This window comes from Schistocerca serialis, chromosome 1, assembly GCF_023864345.2.
Source record: "Schistocerca serialis cubense isolate TAMUIC-IGC-003099 chromosome 1, iqSchSeri2.2, whole genome shotgun sequence".
Lineage (NCBI taxonomy): Eukaryota > Metazoa > Arthropoda > Insecta > Orthoptera > Acrididae > Schistocerca > Schistocerca serialis.
This window is the reverse complement of record NC_064638.1, coordinates 439,006,156-439,028,706: the sequence shown is the minus strand read 5'-3', so window position 1 is coordinate 439,028,706 and position 22,551 is coordinate 439,006,156. Positions and strand designations below refer to the sequence as shown.

Genomic DNA, 22,551 nt, shown 5'->3' with positions numbered 1-22,551 from the left:
CTGACAGCGCTCGGCAGATCTAGACAGTGACCATCCAAGTGCTACCCAGGCCAGACAGCACTTAATGTCGGTTATCTTATGGGAACCAGTGTTACCACTGTGGCTAAGCCATTGGCTTATTCAAGAGGAGTAAAGTTTAATTTCTCATCTGGCTATCCACTTTCTATAAAGCACTTCATCCAAATATCAAGAAGGCATTCTGTTTTATGTTTTGAAGCATTGTTTTTTCTCTCTGTAAGTGAGAGTCCAGCTCAATCAGTTTGAAAAGACAATAAGATACCAGACAAATGACACTTGCCTTGAATAATTAGATTTACATTAACAAAAGCATCCTTCAGAACAAACTTAAAATTTTGTTATTTATTTGTAGCAAAAATGAAATGCAACCTTGATTTAAATGCGAAAGCATGTTAACAGTAGAATTTGAGGAGTAAACTAGCTTTATTCTCACCTACCTTTTATTATATCATCACTAAGACTGTCTACAAGGCGACACAATAACCAGAAGTAATCACGACAGGCTGGTCCATACGGTTCTTTCCCTTCCTCTGTCACATGCTGAATTGTCTAAAACAAAAGTAAGAGGAGGTATTTTATGTACTATGATGATCCTGAACAATATATACTTTCTTCACATGAAAATAGTCTCCTGAGAAAAAATTTATATCTGACAGAGGAAAGTATTCTTACCTACATTCAAAATAGAAATAATCAGAATGAACGCAATATACTGAAATCAAAAACATGGTTATATCTTTATCATACAGGGGAAAAAGAAAGGGGGGGCAAGGTGAACTTCAGCAGGCTGATAGAAACACACCGCAAAAGACTGAATTTGAAGAGACTCAGTAAATGTTTCATAATTAACTGGAATAATCTTCAAAAAAGTTCCGAAGTTCTACTAAATCTCTCAGGAGATGTTGCTCAACTCAAGAAGAAACACTCCTCGGTGTATGTGTGTGTGTGTGTGTGTGTGTGTGTGTGTGTGTGTGTGTGTGTGTGTGTGTGTGTGTGTGTGTGTGTGGTGTCAGCTATTATTTTTATCACACATTATCACTCTGGAAAAAGGAGGTGGGAACTACAAAGCAATTTCAGTTGCAAATTTGCGAAATAAAAGACATGGGATACAGGCTGTTACTCAGTTTGTGTTTGAGATGCTTGGCATGACTGTCTCAATGCAGGATCATGTGCCAGTGGTAAAGTTGTTTTAGGAGAATGGTGATAGTGCGCCAGTAGCTATGCAGAAGTTTTGGACACTCGAAGGTTTAAAAAAAGGCATTCGTCTGGTGCCTGCTGAGGGTCTGGAAAAAATGATTATGAAATTCTAAAAGAGAGGTTATTTCTGAAGGACAGTGTGGCAGGGGGAGGGAAACAATTGATCCATCTCACAAAAGATGTGGCTACAGGATTGCATGAGGGGTCGAGTGGTAATGTGCAAAACATGCAGTGCTTGGGAAACTGCCCAAACTCAGGAAATGCCTGTGAGTACAGTGCAGAAAATCCTACAAAACATCCTGCATTGCTATCCATACAAAATTACTCCTGTTCAGGGGTTGCTTCAAGGCTGACCTCCCAGTAATCCAAACGTTTGCTCTACAATTTTTTGCTCCACGGTAGTGGACAACGAATGGCCATCGAACATTCTATGAATAGATGGATCCCACCTGCATATCCAAAGACATGTCCGTACACAAAAATCATGAACATGGGCAACGGAAAATCCACTCACACATCAACCGGTATATCTTCTTTCGGCAAAGGTAACTGTGTGGTGCAGATTGATGACATTGTTTATCTTAGGGCATACTTTCCAAGATGGGTCCTGCAAGTCCTGTTGCATGTATGGTCACTGGTAAATACTACAACCGTCCTTTCCATATCAATGTCACTCAAACCCTTCAACACAGTGGATGCATGGTTAGGTTGTTTTCATGAAAGATGGCTCCCTGTGAAGATGATACATTGGTTTGTGGGGCGCTCAACATCGTGGTCGTCAGTGCCCATACAAGTTCCCAATCTTTCCACTTCCAGTCTAGCCACACCTTGAATGATGATGAAATGATGACGACAACACGAACACCCAGTCCCCAGACAGAGAAAGTCCGCAAACCAGCCAGGAATCGAACCTGGGACCCTGAGATCCCGAGGCAGCCATGCTAGCCACTAGACCACGAGCTGCGGGCACACCCAGTGAAGCAGCTGCTGCTGAAACATTTTGGAAATTATCAGCTATTATTTCCCTACAGCTTGGCCATACAAATAACCCAACTCCAATCCATGTGATTTCTGGCAGTGGGATTATCTGAAAGATGCTGTCTTCAGTGATCCAATTATAAACGTAGATGAATTGAAGGCACGCATTGCACAACACATTCTGAATGTGGCCTCTGAGACCCACTGATGAGTTGTGGAATATGCTGTTTCTCTGTTTAACTTGTGGCAGGAAACTGTTGATGGCATATTGAATGTGTCGTACACCAGTCTCACGACAATTAAAAATCAATTTCACTGTTGCTTTTTTTGATGTTTTGGCCTCAGGACAGTTAAAAACCCATTTCTCCCATCCAATGCAGTACAAGCTTGCCAAGGTGGATGTACTTACCTACCTAATAGTCATAACAGTTGAATGCAAAACTTGTGCAGCTATGCACACTGCACAGTATACTTGGTTTAAAGTGCAACTCACATCATAGCCATCATACAGTGATTCATATGTCATTTCTAATAGCCGAACTCATTAATGTTATGAGGCTTACAGAGACATCTAGTGGGAAAATGTTCATCCCCCCCCCCCCCCCCCTCCCCCAAATAATGTTTCCCCCTTGTGTCATTCTGAGCCGCATTCCCCCCCCCCCCCCCCCCCTTTTGCATTTCAAAACTAGAATATTAATGACAATCGTAAAAATCACATTTTATATCAATAAATGATTAATGGAAAATCTCATATAAGATGTGAAACAAATACTAACAAAGAGATAGAGGGGCTGGCCAGTACTTACCTCAGCTCAGTACAGCCGATAGATACACATAAAACAGAACTGAAAATTTACATTCCTAGCTTTCGGAGCTTTGTTCCTTCATCAGGGAGGAGAGAGGGGAAAAAAGGGAAGAAGGGAAAGTGGATTCAGTTACTCACAACCCAGGTTATGAAGCAACAGGGAAAGGTAAACAGGGAGGGTAGCAAGGATGGAGGCATGGTTGTCAGAGGGAAGCCCTCCTTCATCAGGGAGGAGAGAGGGGAAAAAAGGGAAGAAGGGAAAGTGGATTCAGTTACTCACAACCCAGGTTATGAAGCAACAGGGAAAGGTAAACAGGGAGGGTAGCAAGGATGGAGGCATGGTTGTCAGAGGGAAGCCAAAGATATTCTACTCTAAGTACTGTGCCAGCTTCAAACCAAAGAGGATGCATACAGAAGTAAAGAGGTATATAGTATAAAGATAAACACAACTAGTAGGATGAAAAGATGCGTGAATGGCTAAAGAGGAAAGGGAAAGAGGAGAAGACTGAAGAGTGAATGGGAGTGAGGTTGTTTAACGTAGGTTCAGTCCAGGGGGATGGCGGGATGAAAGGATGTGTTGGAGTGCAAGTTCCCATCTCCGCAGTTCAGAGGGACTGGTGTTGGGTGGGAGAAGCCAAATGGCACATACGGTGTAGCAGGTTCCTAGGTCCCTAGAATTATGCTGAAGGGCATGCTCCGCTACTGGGTATTGGGCATCTCCTAGGCGGACAGTTCGTCTGTGTCCGTTCATGCGCTCAGCCAGTTTGGTTGTTGTCATGCCGATGTAAAAGGCTGTGCAGTGCAGGCATGTCAGTTGATAAATGACATGTGTAGTTTCACACGTAGCCCTGCCTTGAATTGTGTATGTTTTACCAGTAGCGGGGCTGGAGTAGGTGGTTGTGGGGGGATGCATGGGGCAGGTTTTGCAGCGGGGTCGGTTACAGGGGTAGGAACCACTGGGTAGAGAAGGTAGTCTGGGAATATTGTAGGGTTTAACAAGGATGTTACGGAGGTTAGGGGGGCGACGAAAGGCAACTCTGGGTGGTGTGGGGAGAATTTTGTCAAGGGATGATCTCATTTCAGGGGTTGACTTGAGAAAGTCATATCCCTGGCGGAGTAATTTGTTGATGTTTTCGAGACCAGGATAATATTGGGTGACAAGGGGGATGCTTCTGTGTGGTCTGGGGGTAGGAACATTGTTGTTGGACGGGGAGGAATGTATTGCTCGGGAAATCTGTTTGTGGACAAGGTCTGCAGGATAGTTGCGGGAGAGGAAAGCACTGGTCAGGTTATTGGTGTAGTTGTTGAGGGATTCGTCACTGGAGCAGATACGTTTGCCACGAATACCTAGGCTGTAGGGAAGGGAGCGTTTGATGTGGAAAGGATGGCAGCTATCAAAGTGAAGGTACTGTTGTTTGTTTGTGGGTTTGATATGGACAGAGGTGTGGATGTGAGCTTCAACAAGATGAAGGTCAACATCCAGGAAGGTGGCTTGGGTTTTGGAGAAGGACCAGGTGAAATTCAGATTCGAAAAGGAGTTGAGGTTATGGAGGAAATTAAGGAGTGTTTCTTCACCATGAGTCCAGACCACAAAGATGTCATCTATAAACCTATACCAGGCCAGGGGAAGCAGCTGTTGGGTCTTCAGGAAAGCCTCCTCCATGCGGCCCATGAAGAGGTTGGCATAGGAGGGAGCCATCCTGGTTCCCATGGCCGTTCCCCTGATTTGTTTGTAGGTCTGGCCTTCAAAAGTGAAGTAATTATGGGTGAGGATGAAGTTGGTAAGTGTGATAAGGAACGAGGTTTTTGGAAGATCTTCGGGTGGGCGTTGGGAGAGGTAGTGCTCAAGGGCAGAGAGACCATGGGTATGTGGGATGTTTGTGTAAAGGGATGTAGCATCTATGGTGACAAGAAAGGTTTCAGGTGGGAGAGGAGTGGGAATGGATTTGAGGCGTTCTAGGAAGTGGTTTGTGTCTTTGATGTAGGATGGGAGTCTGCGGGTGATAGGTTGTAGGTGCTGGTCTACCAGAGCTGAGATACGTTCGGTTGGGGATTTGAAGCCTGCTACAATGGGACGGCCAGGATGGTTCTCTTCCCTCTGACAACCATGCCTCCATCCTTGCTACCCTCCCTGTTTACCTTTCCCTGTTGCTTCATAACCTGGGTTGTGAGTAACTGAATCCACTTTCCCTTCTTCCCTTTTTTCCCCTCTCTCCTCCCTGATGAAGGAACAAAGCTCCGAAAGCTAGGAATGTAAATTTTCAGTTCTGTTTTATGTGTATCTATCGGCTGTACTGAGCTGAGGTAAGTACTGGCCAGCCCCTCTATCTCTTTGTTAGTATTTGTTTTATATCAATAAAACATTATGAAACTAAAGCAGGCCTAGTATGCTAGCTTTTTTAAATTTTCTATCACCTATCAGTGACAACGTTCACGTTCAAAGCATAGTGATGAAGAATTGACTAGGAGCCGTTTACTGCTGTCCATTACATTTTCATTAACTGATATTTCTAAGACTGTCCTTGATTTGCTGTTTATTGCAATATTTATTTCATCAGCGAAGAAAACAAACTTAGCATCTGGTAATGTTATAGATTAAAGGCCATTGACATACACATGGAAAAGAATGGGTCCTAACATGGGAACTTGTGGGTTACCACATGTTATTAGTTCACAGTCGGATGATGTCTGATAGCTTAATACATTTCCCTTTCACAATGACGTCCTTTATTTTCTGCCAGAAATATAGAAAATGTGCCAAACTGCAGTGTTTCCTGTTACACTGTAATATTCTTATTTATTTATTAGGTCATTGTGATTCACACAGTCAAATGCCTTTGACAGGTCACAGAATATACCAGTAACATGTAATTCATTGCCTAATGAAGTAACTACTTTCTCACAGTTGTGTAGATAAACTCCTCAATATCAGAACCCTTTAGAAATCCAAATTTTTACTTGTACAACATATTATTTATTAAGAACTTGAATGTTTATTACCTTTTCTGAAATGTTTGAGAATGCTGGCAAAAGTGAAACTGGATGGAAATTCAATGCTATTTCTTTATCTCTTTTCTCACACAAATATTTAATTTCAGGATATTTCAACCACTCAGGAAATCTTCCGCAGATGAATGACTACTTACACAGATAACTTAATATGTTTTTACACTCAGAAGTAAGCTCTTTAATTTTGTTGATGTTTTATCATGAACACTAGATTTTTTTTATTTTAAGGATTATACTGTGGACATTTCTTCTACTGGTGTGAGGGTCATATTCACATTACTGAAGCTATTTATACTGACTAGTTGAAGATATTCCATGGCAGGATCCACTGAATCTGAAATCCTTTCTTTACAATTTATGTGGTTGAGAAATATAGATAAGAAATGAAGTCACATGCAATCCAGTCAATAGTCCTTGCACAATTACACTGCCATTTAATGCAGCTCTTTCACAGTTACCCCATCTTCCCATTCAAACAGCATGGCACGTTGGTGGGGGAACTGTGTAGTCATGTAAGTGAGATTCTCACATGTGCAAAGCACGTGTACAGAGTTATTGGCCATCCTTGATCTAGAATCAGTAGACTGGTTGTATTGAACACTACTACTTCTGTGAATTACATTTCTTTATGGTTCTTTCAATGAAAGACTGCTATCTGCTTCTCCCCAACAGCTAGTTTCAAGTCATTATTCCACTCTAGCTCGCTCTGGGCAGTTACTCCAAGTTATATTGAGGATGTTACTGTATGTAAATGGATCTCTTCACCAATTCACAAACATTGGATGTTATTTATTTATGTTCAATGTTAACTGCCACTCAATCTATCACCAACGTCTCTCTTCTGCAGGTGTTCCCACATTTCACTACAGTCTGCTGGCAAACAGCCTTCCTACAGACATCAATACCGTGAACAGACTCAAAGAGCTTCCAACATTATTCACACTGCAAACAGCCCATATAACAGTCCCTCAGAGTACACTCCATGAACAATCCATGTTTGGGATGAGTACACTTTTTAAGTCATCAATGTGTCAGCTTATTTGACGCTGTCCATCGAGTAACAGAAATGTTGCCACAAAAAGTGCAAAACCTGTAACCATAAAAACAAGTGGACATGAAAAAATGCAGTACACTGTTGTCCTTTCATATTTCATATTGTGCGGATGGTACTAAACTTAATTGAATGACCGTTCCCAAGTGCAAAACAATGCCAAAATCTTCTGAAATACTGCCAAATGTTGGTGTTCACGAATTACATAAACGATTTAAAGTCTGTATGAAGGAATGGAACAGATGGATGATGGATGAAACCCAACATGAATTCACACCAAAGGGAGCTTTATAACGACCTACAATCAAAGAAGGGAATCAGTGGATAAAGCAGCCACACTCTAGAGTGAGAGAAGACATTATTGTTAAATCTTTTTAAAAGTGTGACATAAGTAATGCTGCCGACATCAGTGAGGATGATCTGAAATATGAAGAGAACAATGATGACAATGAAGAGGAGGAGGAGGAGGAGGAGGAGAAGTTCAGAAGATGATTTTCAGAGATTTTAAAGGTCAGTTTGGTTTAATAAACTAAGAATTTTTTTGTGTGGCTTTGCTATCTGAAAATAAAAATGTAACAATGTTTAAAAAAAAATGCTTAAAATTAAGGGGCATCTTATAGTCTGTAATGCCTTCCAGTCCATGAAATACAGTATGAGAAATCTCATACACTGACTCAAGTGCTCCACACACACTGAAGTCATTCACTGTATGGTTACCCATGGACAACAATTTGCAGAGCAGTTTTTGTACATAATTTCGCTAACATGCTAGTATTTGGGGCCACTGAGATTGTCATGATAAAGAATTAAAGCTTTTCTTAAGCAGTAGGTTGGCAGCCACAAATTGGAACATGTACTTAGGAGTGCCCCCCCATGAACCATGGACCTTGCCGTTGGTGGGGAGGCTTGCGTGCCTCAGCGATACAGATAGCCGTACCGTAGGTGCAACCACAACGGAGGGGTATCTGTTGAGAGGCCAGACAAACATGTGGTTCCTGAAGAGGGGCAGCAGCCTTTTCAGTAGTTGCAAGGGCAACAGTCTGGATGATTGACTGATCTGGCCTTGTAACAATAACCAAAATGGCCTTGCTGTGCTGGTACTGCGAACGGCTGAAAGCAAGGGGAAACTACAGCCGTAATTTTTCCCGAGGGCATGCAGCTTTACTGTATGATTACATGATGATGGCGTCCTCTTGGGTAAAATATTCCGGAGGTAAAATAGTCCCCCATTCGGATCTCCGGGCGGGGACTACTCAAGAGGATGTCGTTATCAGGAAAAAGAAAACTGGCGTTCTACGGATCGGAGCGTGGAATGTCAGATCCCTTAATCGGGCAGGTAGGTTAGAAAATTTAAAAAGGGAAATGGATAGGTTGAAGTTAGATATAGTGGGAATTAGTGAAGTTCGGTGGCAGGAGGAACAAGACTTCTGGTCAGGTGACTACAGGGTTATAAACACAAAATCAAATAGGGGTAATGCAGGAGTAGGTTTAATAATGAATAGGAAAATAGGAATGCGGGTAAGCTACTACAAACAGCATAGTGAACGCATTATTGTGGCCAAGATAGATACGAAGCCCACGCCTACTACAGTAGTACAAGTTTATATGCCAACTAGCTCTGCAGATGACGAAGAAATTGAAGAAATGTATGATGAAATAAAAGAAATTATTCAGATTGTGAAGGGAGACGAAAATTTAATAGTCATGGGTGACTGGAATTCGAGTGTAGGAAATGGGAGAGAAGGAAACATAGTAGGTGAATATGGATTGGGGGACAGAAATGAAAGAGGAAGCCGCCTGGTCGAATTTTGCACAGAGCATATAATCATAACTAACACTTGGTTTAAGAATCATGAAAGAAGGTTGTATACATGGAAGAACCCTGGAGATACTAAAAGGTATCAGATAGATTATATAATGGTAAGACAGAGATTTAGGAACCAGGTTTTAAATTGTAAGACATTTCCAGGGGCAGATGTGGACTCTGACCACAATCTGTTGGTTATGACCTGTAGGTTAAAACTGAAGAAACTGCAAAAAGGTGGGAATTTAAGGAGATGGGACCTGGATAAACTAAAAGAACCAGAGGTTGTACAGAGATTCAGGGAGAGCATAAGGGAGCAATTGACAGGAATGGGGGAAATAAATACAGTAGAAGAAGAATGGGTAGCTTTGAGGGATGAAGTAGTGAAGGCAGCAGAGGATCAAGTAGGTAAAAAGACGAGGGCTAGTAGAAATCCTTGGGTAACAGAAGAAATATTGAATTTAATTGATGAAAGGAGAAAATATAAAAATGCAGTAAGTGAAACAGGCAAAAAGGAATACAAACGTCTCAAAACTGAGATCGACAGGAAGTGCAAAATGGCTAAGCAGGGATGGCTAGAGGACAAATGTAAGGATGTAGAGGCCTATCTCACTAGGGGTAAGATAGATACCGCCTATAGGAAAATTAAAGAGACCTTTGGAGATAAGAGAACGACTTGTATGAATATCAAGAGCTCAGATGGAAACCCAGTTCTAAGCAAAGAAGGGAAAGCAGAAAGGTGGAAGGAGTATATAGAGGGTCTATACAAGGGCGATGTACTTGAGGACAATATTATGGAAATGGAAGAGGATGTAGATGAAGATGAAATGGGAGATATGATACTGCGTGAAGAGTTTGACAGAGCACTGAGTCGAAACAAGGCCTCCGGAGTAGACAATATTCCATTGGAACTACTGACGGCTGTGGGAGAGCCAGTGCTGACAAAACTCTACCATCTGGTGAGCAAGATGTATGAAACAGGCGAAATACCCTCAGACTTCAAGAAGAATATAATAATTCCAATCCCAAGAAAGCAGGTGTTGACAGATGTGAAAATTACCGAACTATCAGCTTAATAAGTCACAGCTGCAAAATATTAACACGAATTCTTTACAGACGAATGGAAAAACTAGTAGAAGCCAACCTCGGGGAAGATCAGTTTGGATTCCGTAGAAACACTGGAACACGTGAGGCAATACTGACATTACGACTTATCTTAGAAGAAAGATTAAGGAAAGGCAAACCTACGTTTCTAGCATTTGTAGACTTAGAGAAAGCTTTTGACAATGTTGACTGGAATACTCTCTTTAAAATTCTAAAGGTGGCAGGGGTAAAATACAGGGAGCGAAAGGCTATTTACAATTTGTACAGAAACCAGATGGCAATTATAAGAGTCGAGGGACATGAAAGGGAAGCAGTGGTTGGGAAGGGAGTAAGACAGGGTTGTAGCCTCTCCCCGATGTTGTTCAATCTGTATATTGAGCAAGCAGTAAAGGAAACAAAAGAAAAATTCGGAGTAGGTGTTAAAATTCATGGAGAAGAAATAAAAACTTTGAGGTTCGCCGATGACATTGTAATTCTGTCAGAGACAGCAAAGGACTTGGAAGAGCAGTTGAATGGAATGGACAGTGTCTTGAAAGGAGGATATAAGATGAACATCAACAAAAGCAAAACAAGGATAATGGAATGTAGTCTAATTAAGTCGGGTGATGCTGAGGGAATTAGATTAGGAAATGAGGCACTTAAAGTAGTAAAGGAGTTTTGCTATTTGGGGAGCAAAATAACTGATGATGGTCGAAGTAGAGAGGATATAAAATGTAGGCTGGCAATGGCAAGGAAAGCGTTTCTGAAGAAGAGAAATTTGTTAACATCCAGTATTGATTTAAGTGTCAGGAAGTCATTTCTGAAAGTATTCGTATGGAGTGTAGCCATGTATGGAAGTGAAACATGGACGATAAATAGTTTGGACAAGAAGAGAATAGAAGCTTTCGAAATGTGGTGCTACAGAAGAATGCTGAAGATTAGATGGATAGATCACATAACTAATGAGGAAGTATTGAATAGGATTGGGGAGAAGAGAAGTTTGTGGCACAACTTGACCAGAAGAAGGGATCGGTTGGTAGGACATGTTCTGAGGCATCAAGGGATCACCAATTTAGTATTGGAGGGCAGCGTGGAGGGTAAAAATCGTAGAGGGAGACCAAGAGATGAATACACTAAGCAGATTCAGAAGGATGTAGGTTGCAGTAGGTACTGGGAGATGAAAAAGCTTGCACAGGATAGAGTAGCATGGAGAGCTGCATCAAACCAGTCTCAGGACTGAAGACCACAACAACAACAACTTAGGAGTGTGTCTGAGACACAGTACTTCACTGTTACATCATCAGCATATGCTCCCAAAAGATTTTACTGTTTATCACAGTGGTGTACAGGTATCAACTCCTACATTATGTAACAAAAACACCATGTACATTTGTGTGTTTTATAAGACTGGCACCTACTGAGTATTCCTGAACAAAACATGGATAAAAGTTATGGTGAACTTTATTTATTTGGTAGAATTCTTTACCTCTAATCTCTGTGGTCTCATACTTTCTGCCACAGGAAGCTGCTCCATAAGGTGACTAAGCATCTGCGCAGTGAATGCAGCATCACCAAGGCACAGGCGGTACAGTGCAGTGCAAGCCTCTCGTCTCACAGCAGGTTCTGGATCTTCAAGCACTAGTCTTTGCAACCATTGTGAGAAATCAGATGCTGCCATCACTGCTTGACGTACTCCAACAGTTGTATGTGCCCATGCCACTAACAATGCCATAGCATAATGTACAACCTGAGCATAATATAGAAAACTGTAAGAGTGCTATAGTCTTGAAAGTTGGTCTGCAGTTGAAATAAAAACAATGTAAGAAAATGAGCTAGAGTTGTCACATTGAACACTTGATTAAAAAAAAGAGTGAAAGTGATGTAAATCAGCTGTAAGAGGCAGAACAATAAAATGAACGCATATCTTTATCTTTTATATGACTTGGGATCTGGAAAAAGTACTAGACAATATAACATGAAATAAAAACGCTGAAAACATTGCACAAAAGGTCATATTTTCTGAAATGGCTGATCAAAATTTGCCCTTGATTATGTATTGTATACAAGAAGTATGATGACATTTACAAAACATACGTACATTTCTAACAAGCCCAATTAACCAAACTGAAAATAAAACATGCTGCATGACACCCATAAAATTGTGTTTTTTCCCACACTAAATTACATTTGAAAATAAAATTAATTAAATATATGATTTAAAATGTTAAACATTAAATAACACTGTTCTATTTAGTTTAATTTAATCAGATATAAATGGACAGTAGCAAAAACTGTCTATGAACTCAGTCCCAAATCAAGCAAACATTACCGAATTTACTATGGATCCAAACAGCGTCTCTGCACTCACTGAGAGCATTTCAGGCTTGTAACCAAACACAGATTTTCATTATTTTTCCATCAACCTTTGAACCTGGGGAGCATATATGTACCTGTACATCCCAAGAATCAGTATGGGCAGTGATCAGGGTGCTACATGCTACCTACAACTTCTCTGATACGAGTGAGTATTCTGTCTGCTGATGATTGCAGACACTATATGACCAGGTGAATGTAGAGATATGAATCATGAGCATCTTTGTCAAAAATGTACTAATTTGGAAGAAACCAAAGGTTATGTATTGCTTTCTGAATGATGCTGCCAAAGATGAAATTGCACAGCCTAGTACTTTGTGTAAGCTTAGATTTCTATTCTTACTGAGTCCATCAGTAAAAAAAGCCTTTGTATACATGACACAGCAGCAAAAATGACATACCCAAAGAAACATATAAAATTAAAAAAATCCCAGAGGAAGAAACAAGAATCAATTTTGCTACGACAGTGGATCTCAGCAAAATGTAAGTGTGCGAGAATGGGTAAAAGTAGGAAGCTCTTATGTGGTTTTTGATCACCATGTGCAGGAGAATGTGAAATTACAAAAGAGGTCAGTGAACTCTGTGGAAGAAGCATTTGAGTATTTCTTTTAGGATATGCATGAAGGTAATCATTATACTGGTGACTGTGTTTAACAATTGAATAATATAGAATAATTTTCAAATTAATGATACGAATATAATAGAGGGAAACATTCCACGTGGGAAAAATATATCTAAAAACAAAGATGATGTGACTTACCAAACGAAAGCGCTGGCAGGTTGATAGACACACAAACAAACACAAACATACACACAAAATTCAAGCTTTCGCAACCAACGGTTGCTTCATCAGGAAAGCAACCGTTGGTTGCGAAAGCTTGAATTTTGTGTGTATGTTTGTGTTTATTTGTGTGTCTATCAACCTGCCAGCACTTTTGTTTGGTAAGTCACATCATCTTTGTTTTTAGAATAATTTTCAAGGTCCATAATTTGAAGGGTGTTAGTGCAGACAAACTCAACAGTTTTTCCTGCAAATATCAGTGCATGTCGTCCAGAATCCAACCCTAACTGCTTCTTTACACTCTAATTTTTCCAGAAATTTGTGGTTACTTCAAAGCACAATGCATTTATTGCTTTTCAGATGAGAAGACAAACGGAGAAATTCATTTAACTTTCGTGTTGCTTCTGATAGCAAAACAGTTTGAAACAAATTGGAAAACTGTAGCTTCAACGTGATGTGGAAAATCTTTTAAAAGACCTATATCTGAAGCATTCACAATGAAGTATTTTGTTTAGAGGATACCCAACACAACATAAATAAGAAGAATAGACCTACAAAATGGTGTGCAATACTCTGTAATAAATTAGTAAAAAGAAGACTTTGTGCTAGTGTAATGACTGTGGTGTAGAGCTCAGAATTGTAATTTTTTCAAATTATAGAAAAGTGTAAGTTGGTCTCAATGAGGATACTGAATTAATACTAACTTACTTGTAGCAACTGCTAAAATGTTTATGAAGATTTGATAAATTGTTCCAGTGCAAGAGTAATTCTAAAGACTCAACATTCTTCTGTGATCATTTAATAACTACCAACGGGTTGAACATGGAACGGAAATTATCAGCTTAAGGATTTACAAATAATGACAGGAGTAAAGCTAACTACTCACCATAGTCAAGATATTAAGCAGACAATATTCACATAAATAAGACTGAAAACGTTGCTAAGCTTTTGGACAATGCCGTCCTTCAGAGAGAACTAATGAAGACTACACAAAGAAATGCACAATACACTGTCTCGACCAGCTACAATGTATCGACACTGCAGAGAACTACATTTTCAGTTTTGTTTATAAGATTAGCGACCATCAATGCCTCGGTTATATGGTCAGTAGTAAGCTTCACTAATTCAATTATTTATATTCCAGTCAGAACTTTCCTTTCCCTTACCAGATTAAAGACTTAATATCTTCAATGCTATAAACAGTACAGATGTAAAATTTTAAAAAAAATTCTTTCATTTTATGAGACATGAAATGTATACAGGTGCTGTTGAGGTTACTTTCTGTTACACAAATACATACCCACCAGAATGGCTTGTGATTTAGGCATGTCTGCATCCAGCTTCTTTATAACAGAGGTGCTGTTCACATGTGACAGGGTAGGCCATGAACATAGAATAATCAGAATATACAGCAAAGCTGGAAATTTTTGCTTTGCAATTTCTTGAGAAACAACAGATCAAATCTGCCAAAAACATTTCCAGGCAACAGGGGAACAGTTTTCCAGTTTTAGATCCAATTGAAGGAACATAATGTTCAGGAATGCTACTGGAAGAGCATTCTGACCATTAAGTGTCACAACTCATTTAAAATGTGGACTGACTGCCAATTCTGTCAATAAATCTACTCTGCTGCAAAATTAGTAAATCCTGAAAGCATTGCATTTGTATAATCCATGTTGTTGTTGTTGTTGTTGTGGTCTTCAGTCCTGAGACTGGTTTGATGCAGCTCTCCATGCTACTCTATCCTGTGCAAGCTTTTTCATCTCCCAGTACCTACTGCAATCTACATCCTTCTGAATCTGCTTAGTGTATTCATCTCTTGGTCTCCCTCTACGATTTTTACCCTCCACGTACTAAATTGGTGATCCCTTGATGCCTCAGAACATGTCCTACCAACCGATCCCTTCTTCTGGTCAAGTTGTGCCACAAACTTCTCTTCTCCCCAATCCTATTCAATACTTCCTCATTAGTTATGTGATCTACCCATCTAATCTTCAGCATTCTTCTGTAGCACCACATTTCGAAAGCTTCTATTCTCTTCTTGTCCAAACTATTTATCGTCCATGTTTCACTTCCATACATGGCTACACTCCATACGAATACTTTCAGAAATGACTTCCTGACACTTAAATCAATACTGGATGTTAACAAATTTCTCTTCTTCAGAAACGCTTTCCTTGCCATTGCCAGCCTACATTTTATATCCTCTCTACTTCGACCATCATCAGTTATTTTGCTCCCCAAATAGCAAAACTCCTTTACTACTTTAATTGCCTCATTTCCTAATCTAATTCCCTCAGCATCACCCGACTTAATTAGACTACATTCCATTATCCTTGTTTTGCTTTTGTTGATGTTCATCTTATATCCTCCTTTCAAGACACTGTCCATTCCATTCAACTGCTCTTCCAAGTCCTTTGCTGTCTCTGACAGAATTACAATGTCATCGGCGAACCTCAAAGTTTTTATTTCTTCTCCATGGATTTTAATACCTACTCCGAATTTTTCTTTTGTTTCCTTTACTGCTTGCTCAATATACAGATTGAACAACATCGGGGAGAGGCTACAACCCTGTCTTACTCCCTTCCCAACCACTGCTTCCCTTTCATGTCCCTCGACTCTTATAACTGCCATCTGGTTTCTGTACAAATTGTAAATAGCCTTTCGCTCCCTGTATTTTACCCCTGCCACCTTTAGAATTTGAAAGAGAGTATTCCAGTCAACATTGTCAAAAGCTTTCTCTAAGTCTACAAATGCTAGAAACGTAGGTTTGCCTTTCCTTAATCTTTCTTCTAAGATAAGTCGTAAGGTCAGTATTGCCTCACGTGTTCCAGTGTTTCTACGGAATCCAAACTGATCTTCCCCGAGGTTGGCTTCTACTAGTTTTTCCATTCGTCTGTAAAGAATTCGTGTTAGTATTTTGCAGCTGTGACTTATTAAGCTGATAGTTCGGTAATTTTCACATCTGTCAACACCTGCTTTCTTTGGAATTGGAATTATTATATTCTTCTTGAAGTCTGAGGGTATTTCGCCTGTTTCATACATCTTGCTCACCAGATGGTAGAGTTTTGTCAGGACTGGCTCTCCCACGGCCGTCAGTAGTTCCAATGGAATATTGTCTACTCCGGGGGCCTTGTTTCGACTCAGGTCTTTCAGTGCTCTGTCAAACTCTTCACGCAGTATTATATCTCCCATTTCATCTTCATCTACATCCTCTTCCATTTCCATAATATTGTCCTCAAGTACATCGCCCTTGTATAGACCCTCTATATACTCCTTCCACCTTTCTGCTTTCCCTTCTTTGCTTAGAACTGGGTTTCCATCTGAGCTCTTGATATTCATACAAGTCGTTCTCTTATCTCCAAAGGTATCTTTAATTTTCCTGTAGGCGGTATCTATCTTACCCCTAGTGAGATAGGCCTCTACATCCTTACATTTGTCCTCTAGCCATCCCTGCTTAGCCATTTTGCACTTCCTGTCGATCTCATTTTTGAGACGTTTGTATTCCTTTTTGCCTGTTTCACTTACTGCATTTTTATATTTTCTCCTTTCATCAATTAAATTCAATATTTCTTCTGTTACCCAAGGATTTCTACTAGCCCTCGTCTTTTTACCTACTTGATCCTCTGCTGCCTTCACTACTTCATCCCTCAAAGCTACCCATTCTTCTTCTACTGTATTTATTTCCCCCATTCCTGTCAATTGCTCCTTTATGCTCTCCCTGAATCTCTGTACAACCTCTGGTTCTTTTAGTTTATCCAGGTCCCATCTCCTTAAATTCCCACCTTTTTATAATCCATGGCCTGATGAATAACAAGTGGTACTCCGCCTGAAAGTACTCCATTTTTCAGGCAACACTTAGTATGTGGAGAAAGTACCATACTACCAGTGAAGACAGATAGTTTACAAGATTATTGTGTCTGAATATGTGGGTATCCCAATACATCATATGAACAACTTCGTCATTCTTATGGAAAAATATTTGGTGCAGCATGTCCAATGCAAACCAGTGACAGTCTAAGGTCATTACATATACATAAATCTCCAATATCAGTTAATTATAAACTACCGGCATATTTTAAGTAAAATGAACACACATCTCCATCAATAAAATTATTCACAGAGTGGTGATAAATATTCTAGAAAGTACTGTTATCTTACATAAGAAAGAGGAGAGAGAAGAGTTGAAGAGACTACCTACCAATAGAATTTTTAAATTATAATATTCACTTTTTACAAACTGACTAACTTATTTTCTAAATAGTGGGATTCATGTTCAAATGTCTAATTTTAAGAGGAATAAGTTAAAATATTTATTACTGTATAAAATGTGTGTGCAACAAACCTGTGCTCGACCCCAAAAGCCAGTCTTATAATGGTTTGGATCACGAGGAAGAGATGCCTCATAGAGAATACTTGTTAACCTTGGTATAACTGTGTCGATATCCATCATCTGTAGCATGTCCTAGTGACAAAAATAACAAATCTATAGGCAACTGAAATACACTCCGAAAAGAATTCTGTAACAGCTGTCACTGTCTGTCATTCATTCATTATTTTATAAGGCATCTTCAACCATTATTACGCAGAGATAGTTTGTAAACTTCACAAGTCAATAAAATTAATAAGAACCAGTGACAGAGACATAAATTTATGAATTAAATAATGAAAGTTTTAAAACATACTATGATTTACAATCTGTCAAATATCTTGACTGATAAAGTTCACAAACTATTTGTTGTTTAATGGTTTCTATAAAAAAAATTCTGGAGATTTTTATATCCTGCAGTTCAACTTTCCTCAAGATTATTTGACAGTATTCATTAACACAAAATGTTACACAAGAGCTGATGGTAAGCTCTTCAGATCAGCCACCACACTAGTTTCTACCAATAAACCCGATTCTTTAAAGAATCGAACACCCATGTACAAAACAGTTTCAAACATATGATTAGTTTAAAAATGAGTTAACATATTAAATATTTTTCATTAAGCGTGTAAAGTGAGACAAAATTTAGAAACGATTTGAAATTATGGTTAAAGCTTTTTGGAAGTCACTGCGTGCTTTCATTAGGAAACACTGGATGAATGTAAACTGGTTAATTCGCACTTCATTTCAAGCAAAAGCTAGTTCTTCATGCATCTCAATGTTTATGTTGTCATAATTCCTAAACTATATGTCATACAATAATATAATTTTGCAGGTACATTAATCGATGTATGTAGATACCACATGCCAAGTGTGTCGTGAATAGAGTAAGCAGTAGAAAAGTAATAAATTAAAATGGCTTGCCTGTCATTTTACTGCATAAACAACAGAAATGTAGTAAGTGATAAACTTTTTTCCTTTCATCATTTCATGGTGTGGGGGAGTTGAGAAAAAATTTCAAAAAGGTTTTAAATTATGAGTAAAGTTTGTTGAAAGTCCATAAGTTCTCTCATTCTCAAATACTGGATGACTGAAGCCTAGGCATTTTGCATACAGTCAGATATGCTGCCCCAGACAAACACTCAGTTTCTAATTGCAATACTTGCTGTATTAAACTTTTAATGTAAGATTATACCTGTTAATGAGTACATTATGACAGCATTTAAACTTTTAAATTTGCCAGTAATTAACTGAAATATTGATAATTTACTTTTTTGTTGTTCCTGGAAGCCATTACATAGGCAACCTGCAAAAGGGTCCGGGTACTGTGCCACGGGTTCCACAACATTCATGTAGTAATATAGACCTACAAAAGAGCATTCAAAAATATGTGACTGAAAGTGCAGTACATGAATAATATCAAACAGCAGCAGCAGATAATTCAACAAGTACCTGTGCTTGAAGATGGATGTTTTTTTCTGATGTGATTTGGTGTTACCACTGTGGGCCACCATCAGTTAGTGGAAGATAAAACCAAAGTTACACTGCTTCATAGAATATTTTGGATTTGGTAGCCATTTAAGTATGTTGTGTTATGTGGTTATCACTGAGATGGAAAATATGCAGAACTCTTCAGCGACTCATATTTCCTTGTGGGTGGGAAAATGTGTAATGAGATAAAAGTGAAACAGGATGTTGTTTATGGAGATCCTTCACTATAAATGTCAGTAGCTGGTATTAAATGAAACAAGTTTACTGTTATCTCCACGACGCATTTCAAAGGTTTTAACCTCCATCATCAGATGGATTTACATTTGTTAGTGTGACATTTGTGTGTGTGTTGTGTTACAATTTTTTGGAGGAACTTGTACACTGTCTAGTGGAGAAACAAAGCACTATTTCAGAACATGGTTTTGGGTTTCTTATGACGAAAAATTAAATGAATTTCTAATGGTAAACATAAAATAAGTAAAATAAATAGCTGAATTTTGGTCCAACAGATTTACATATGGTCAAACAATGATGTGTGATGTAGCAGATGCCAACGGTGTTTCAATGAAAAATCTTACATGAGAAGCTGGTGAAGAAGAGTCCTGAGATTGTTGATGTGGACAAGTAAATGTGGCTTTTGGCTTTGAAGTTGTGTTTGGAGCAATTTAGGCATGATCAAAATGACTTTATGCATTGGCCTGTCACCACAGATGAGACCTGGATTCATCATTATACCTGAGAAACCAAGCAACAATCAAAACAATAAATTGTTTTGGGGACAGTCCCATTTACCAGAAAATTTACAGGGATCATGCGAATGGTGTCATATTCATAAAATCTTTACAATAAAAGGACAACAATCGCTGTACAATATTAATGTGAGATATTGGACAGCATTATCAAGAAACTGAAGGAAACACTGCTCCATTTTACAAGGAAGTGATTATAACATAACAGCACAGTCAACTAGAACTGTGACCACAGGACTGTATGAATTGTTGCTGCATCCCCCATATTTGTCCAACATGGCTACCTGGGATTTCTTCTTGTTCCCAAACTTGAAGATATGTCTCATAAGTGAAAAATTCTGCCCAAATAAAATGGCCATTGTTCAGATAGAGGTCTATATTAGAGAACTTGACAATTTCTATTTTTCAGAGGGGTTAAGGAAATGGTCGAGGTTTGGGAAGTATCTCTCTTCCCTAGGACTGGGAAGTGTATCTCATTAAAATGAGACTATTGCGAAATGTAAATAATTTGCTTTAGAAACAAATGTTGTCTTCATTATTAACTGAGGTACTTACTGTATCACCAAGTTCAACATATTTTTTTGGTGACTGTAGGAAACTTCATACTTATTCTAATATTGTAGAACTATTCTAATTATTATTATTATTCTAATATTGTAGAACAGAAGCAAACTGGTGCTCTTCATTTATTACTTATTCTAATACTTGGCATTCTGTCTATGGCTCTGATATTGCCTCTTTAATGTGAAGGTTGTGCATAATGATAAGATCACAATTTCAACAGCCACCACACAAACCTGGGGTTATACAAACAGTGACATAAATGGGGAAATATCAGTGAAATGGGTAGAAGGAGAAAAACTCTATCTCATCTACAATGCCAAAGAACCGAAAACCTTTCACTCCACTAGGTGGCACAATGACTCTAATCCTGACTCACTTTTCCTCTCCACCAATGAAAACACACTCCCCTTGAGTCATGGAAGAGCTTCCCAAGAAGCCAACACCACCCAACAATAATCAAAACAGGACTGGAGATACCCCTAATAAATTCCATTAACAATCCAAGATGGAATTTCAAGAAAGCTAACTGGGATCAGCTTACACAGGAAGTTGACAGCAACCTACGCTGCGTAGCCCCAAAAGCAGAAAACTACGAAAGATTCATGGGAGTCATAATTGGTGCAGCCAAACGTAATATATCGTGAGGGCTAAGGAAACAACACATCCCTTGCTGGGGCGACACAATAGAAAACTTGTATGCAGAATATCGAAAAACTGAAAATCCTGATACTAGTAATATAATACTAGAACAGCTAAATGAAGCAAGAAAGCAGACATGGATAGACCTGACATCTAGTTTAAATTTCACTCATTCAGGCAGATAGGCATAGGGATTATTAAGAAAACAACGTCTGCAATCAACAACCGAAGATAACGCCATCAGAAATGGCACTACACATAAAATCAAGAGTTGAGAAGATCCCTGTAGACGCAATCATGAAAGAAAAAGTAAAGAACGAACTGAATGAAGTCAATAGGCACCTCCATGATTACACCGCACTATCAGAACCCTTTATTGAAAGAGATATAAATGAGGCCATCAAAACATTGAAAATGAGAAAAGCCTCAGGACTGGATGGCATATTCCCTGAATTTATAAACACAAAGGGAACATGGAAGAACTTGGCTGGAGAGGTTCTACAATGATATACTCAAGACCAGAAGGGTGCCTCAACAGTTTGAGATCACACACACACTAGCAATCCTGAAATCTGGAAAGCCAGTACATGACACCTCAAGTTACTGGCCAATTGCACTGCTGAGCATGTGCTTCAAACTACCGGAACAACGCATCCATAACAGAATACAAGGAATAATAAACAACATAACCCCAAAACATCAGGCTGGGTTCAAAGCAAGTGGAGCTGCTGTAAGTAGGTCCTAGCCTTGACATCGTATATTGAGGGTGGATTCCAAAACAAACTAAAGACATCAATGGCCTTTGTTGATCCGTCAGCAGCATATGATACTGTCGGGCTACATGGACTCCTGCTGAAGTTAAAAAAGTATGTCTCAAGTAAGAAACTGATGACACTTGTGGGAAAAATGTTAACCAACCATTATTTCAAGGTTAGTGTTGGACAAAAACAGAGGCAAGTCATTTACCTTAAAAAATTGGGCTCCCCCAAGGGTCCGTCCTAGCACCTTTACTTTTCAATCTGTACATGCCAAACACTGCTAGTGAAAAGTTTTACTATGTCGACGACCATGCCACAGCCATGCAAACCAGCAGACTTGAGGAAGTAGAAGCTATGTTATCTAGAGACTTAGAAACTCTCAACACATACTACAAAGCATGACTCCAGCCAAATGCAGCAAAGACAGAAGTCTGCACATTCCATCTAAACAACAGTATTGCAAACCAGCAGTTGGATGTGCGCTTCTGCCAACAAAAGGTTAGAAATAATTTCCAGCCTAAATACCTTGGCGTCACACTAGACTCTGATGTATAAAAAACACTTGGAAAAAACAAGCCAAAAACTAAAGACCCAAATCAACATCATATGAAACTAGCTGGTACAACATGGGGTGCCAATGCAACGACTCTAAGTACTACAGTACTTATGCTGGTGTACCCAGGTGCCGAATACTGTGCTCCAGAGTGGTAACATAGTGCCCACACGAGGAAGCTGGACGTACACAAGCATGAATCAATGAGGATTATTACAGGCACATTTAAATCCACCCTGATCCCCTGGCTGCACATCATCAGCAACATCTCACCACCTGAATTATGATGCCAAGAAGCAACCAATCGAAAATGGAGGAAACTACACAAC

General features: G+C 39.3%; 1 protein-coding gene across 1 annotated transcript in view; it reads right to left on the bottom strand.

Annotated features, from left to right (window-relative positions):
* LOC126472697 (ubiquitin carboxyl-terminal hydrolase 34) overlaps nucleotides 1–22,551 on the bottom strand; it is a 529,852-nt gene that overhangs the window by 230,571 nt on the left and 276,730 nt on the right. Inside the window, exons 25-27 of the mRNA XM_050099952.1 lie at nucleotides 17,445–17,564; nucleotides 11,432–11,692; nucleotides 456–567 (exon numbers count right to left, since the gene is read on the bottom strand). Coding sequence (XP_049955909.1) covers nucleotides 456–567; nucleotides 11,432–11,692; nucleotides 17,445–17,564 — 493 coding nt within the window. The remainder of the gene's footprint in view (nucleotides 1–455; nucleotides 568–11,431; nucleotides 11,693–17,444; nucleotides 17,565–22,551) is intronic.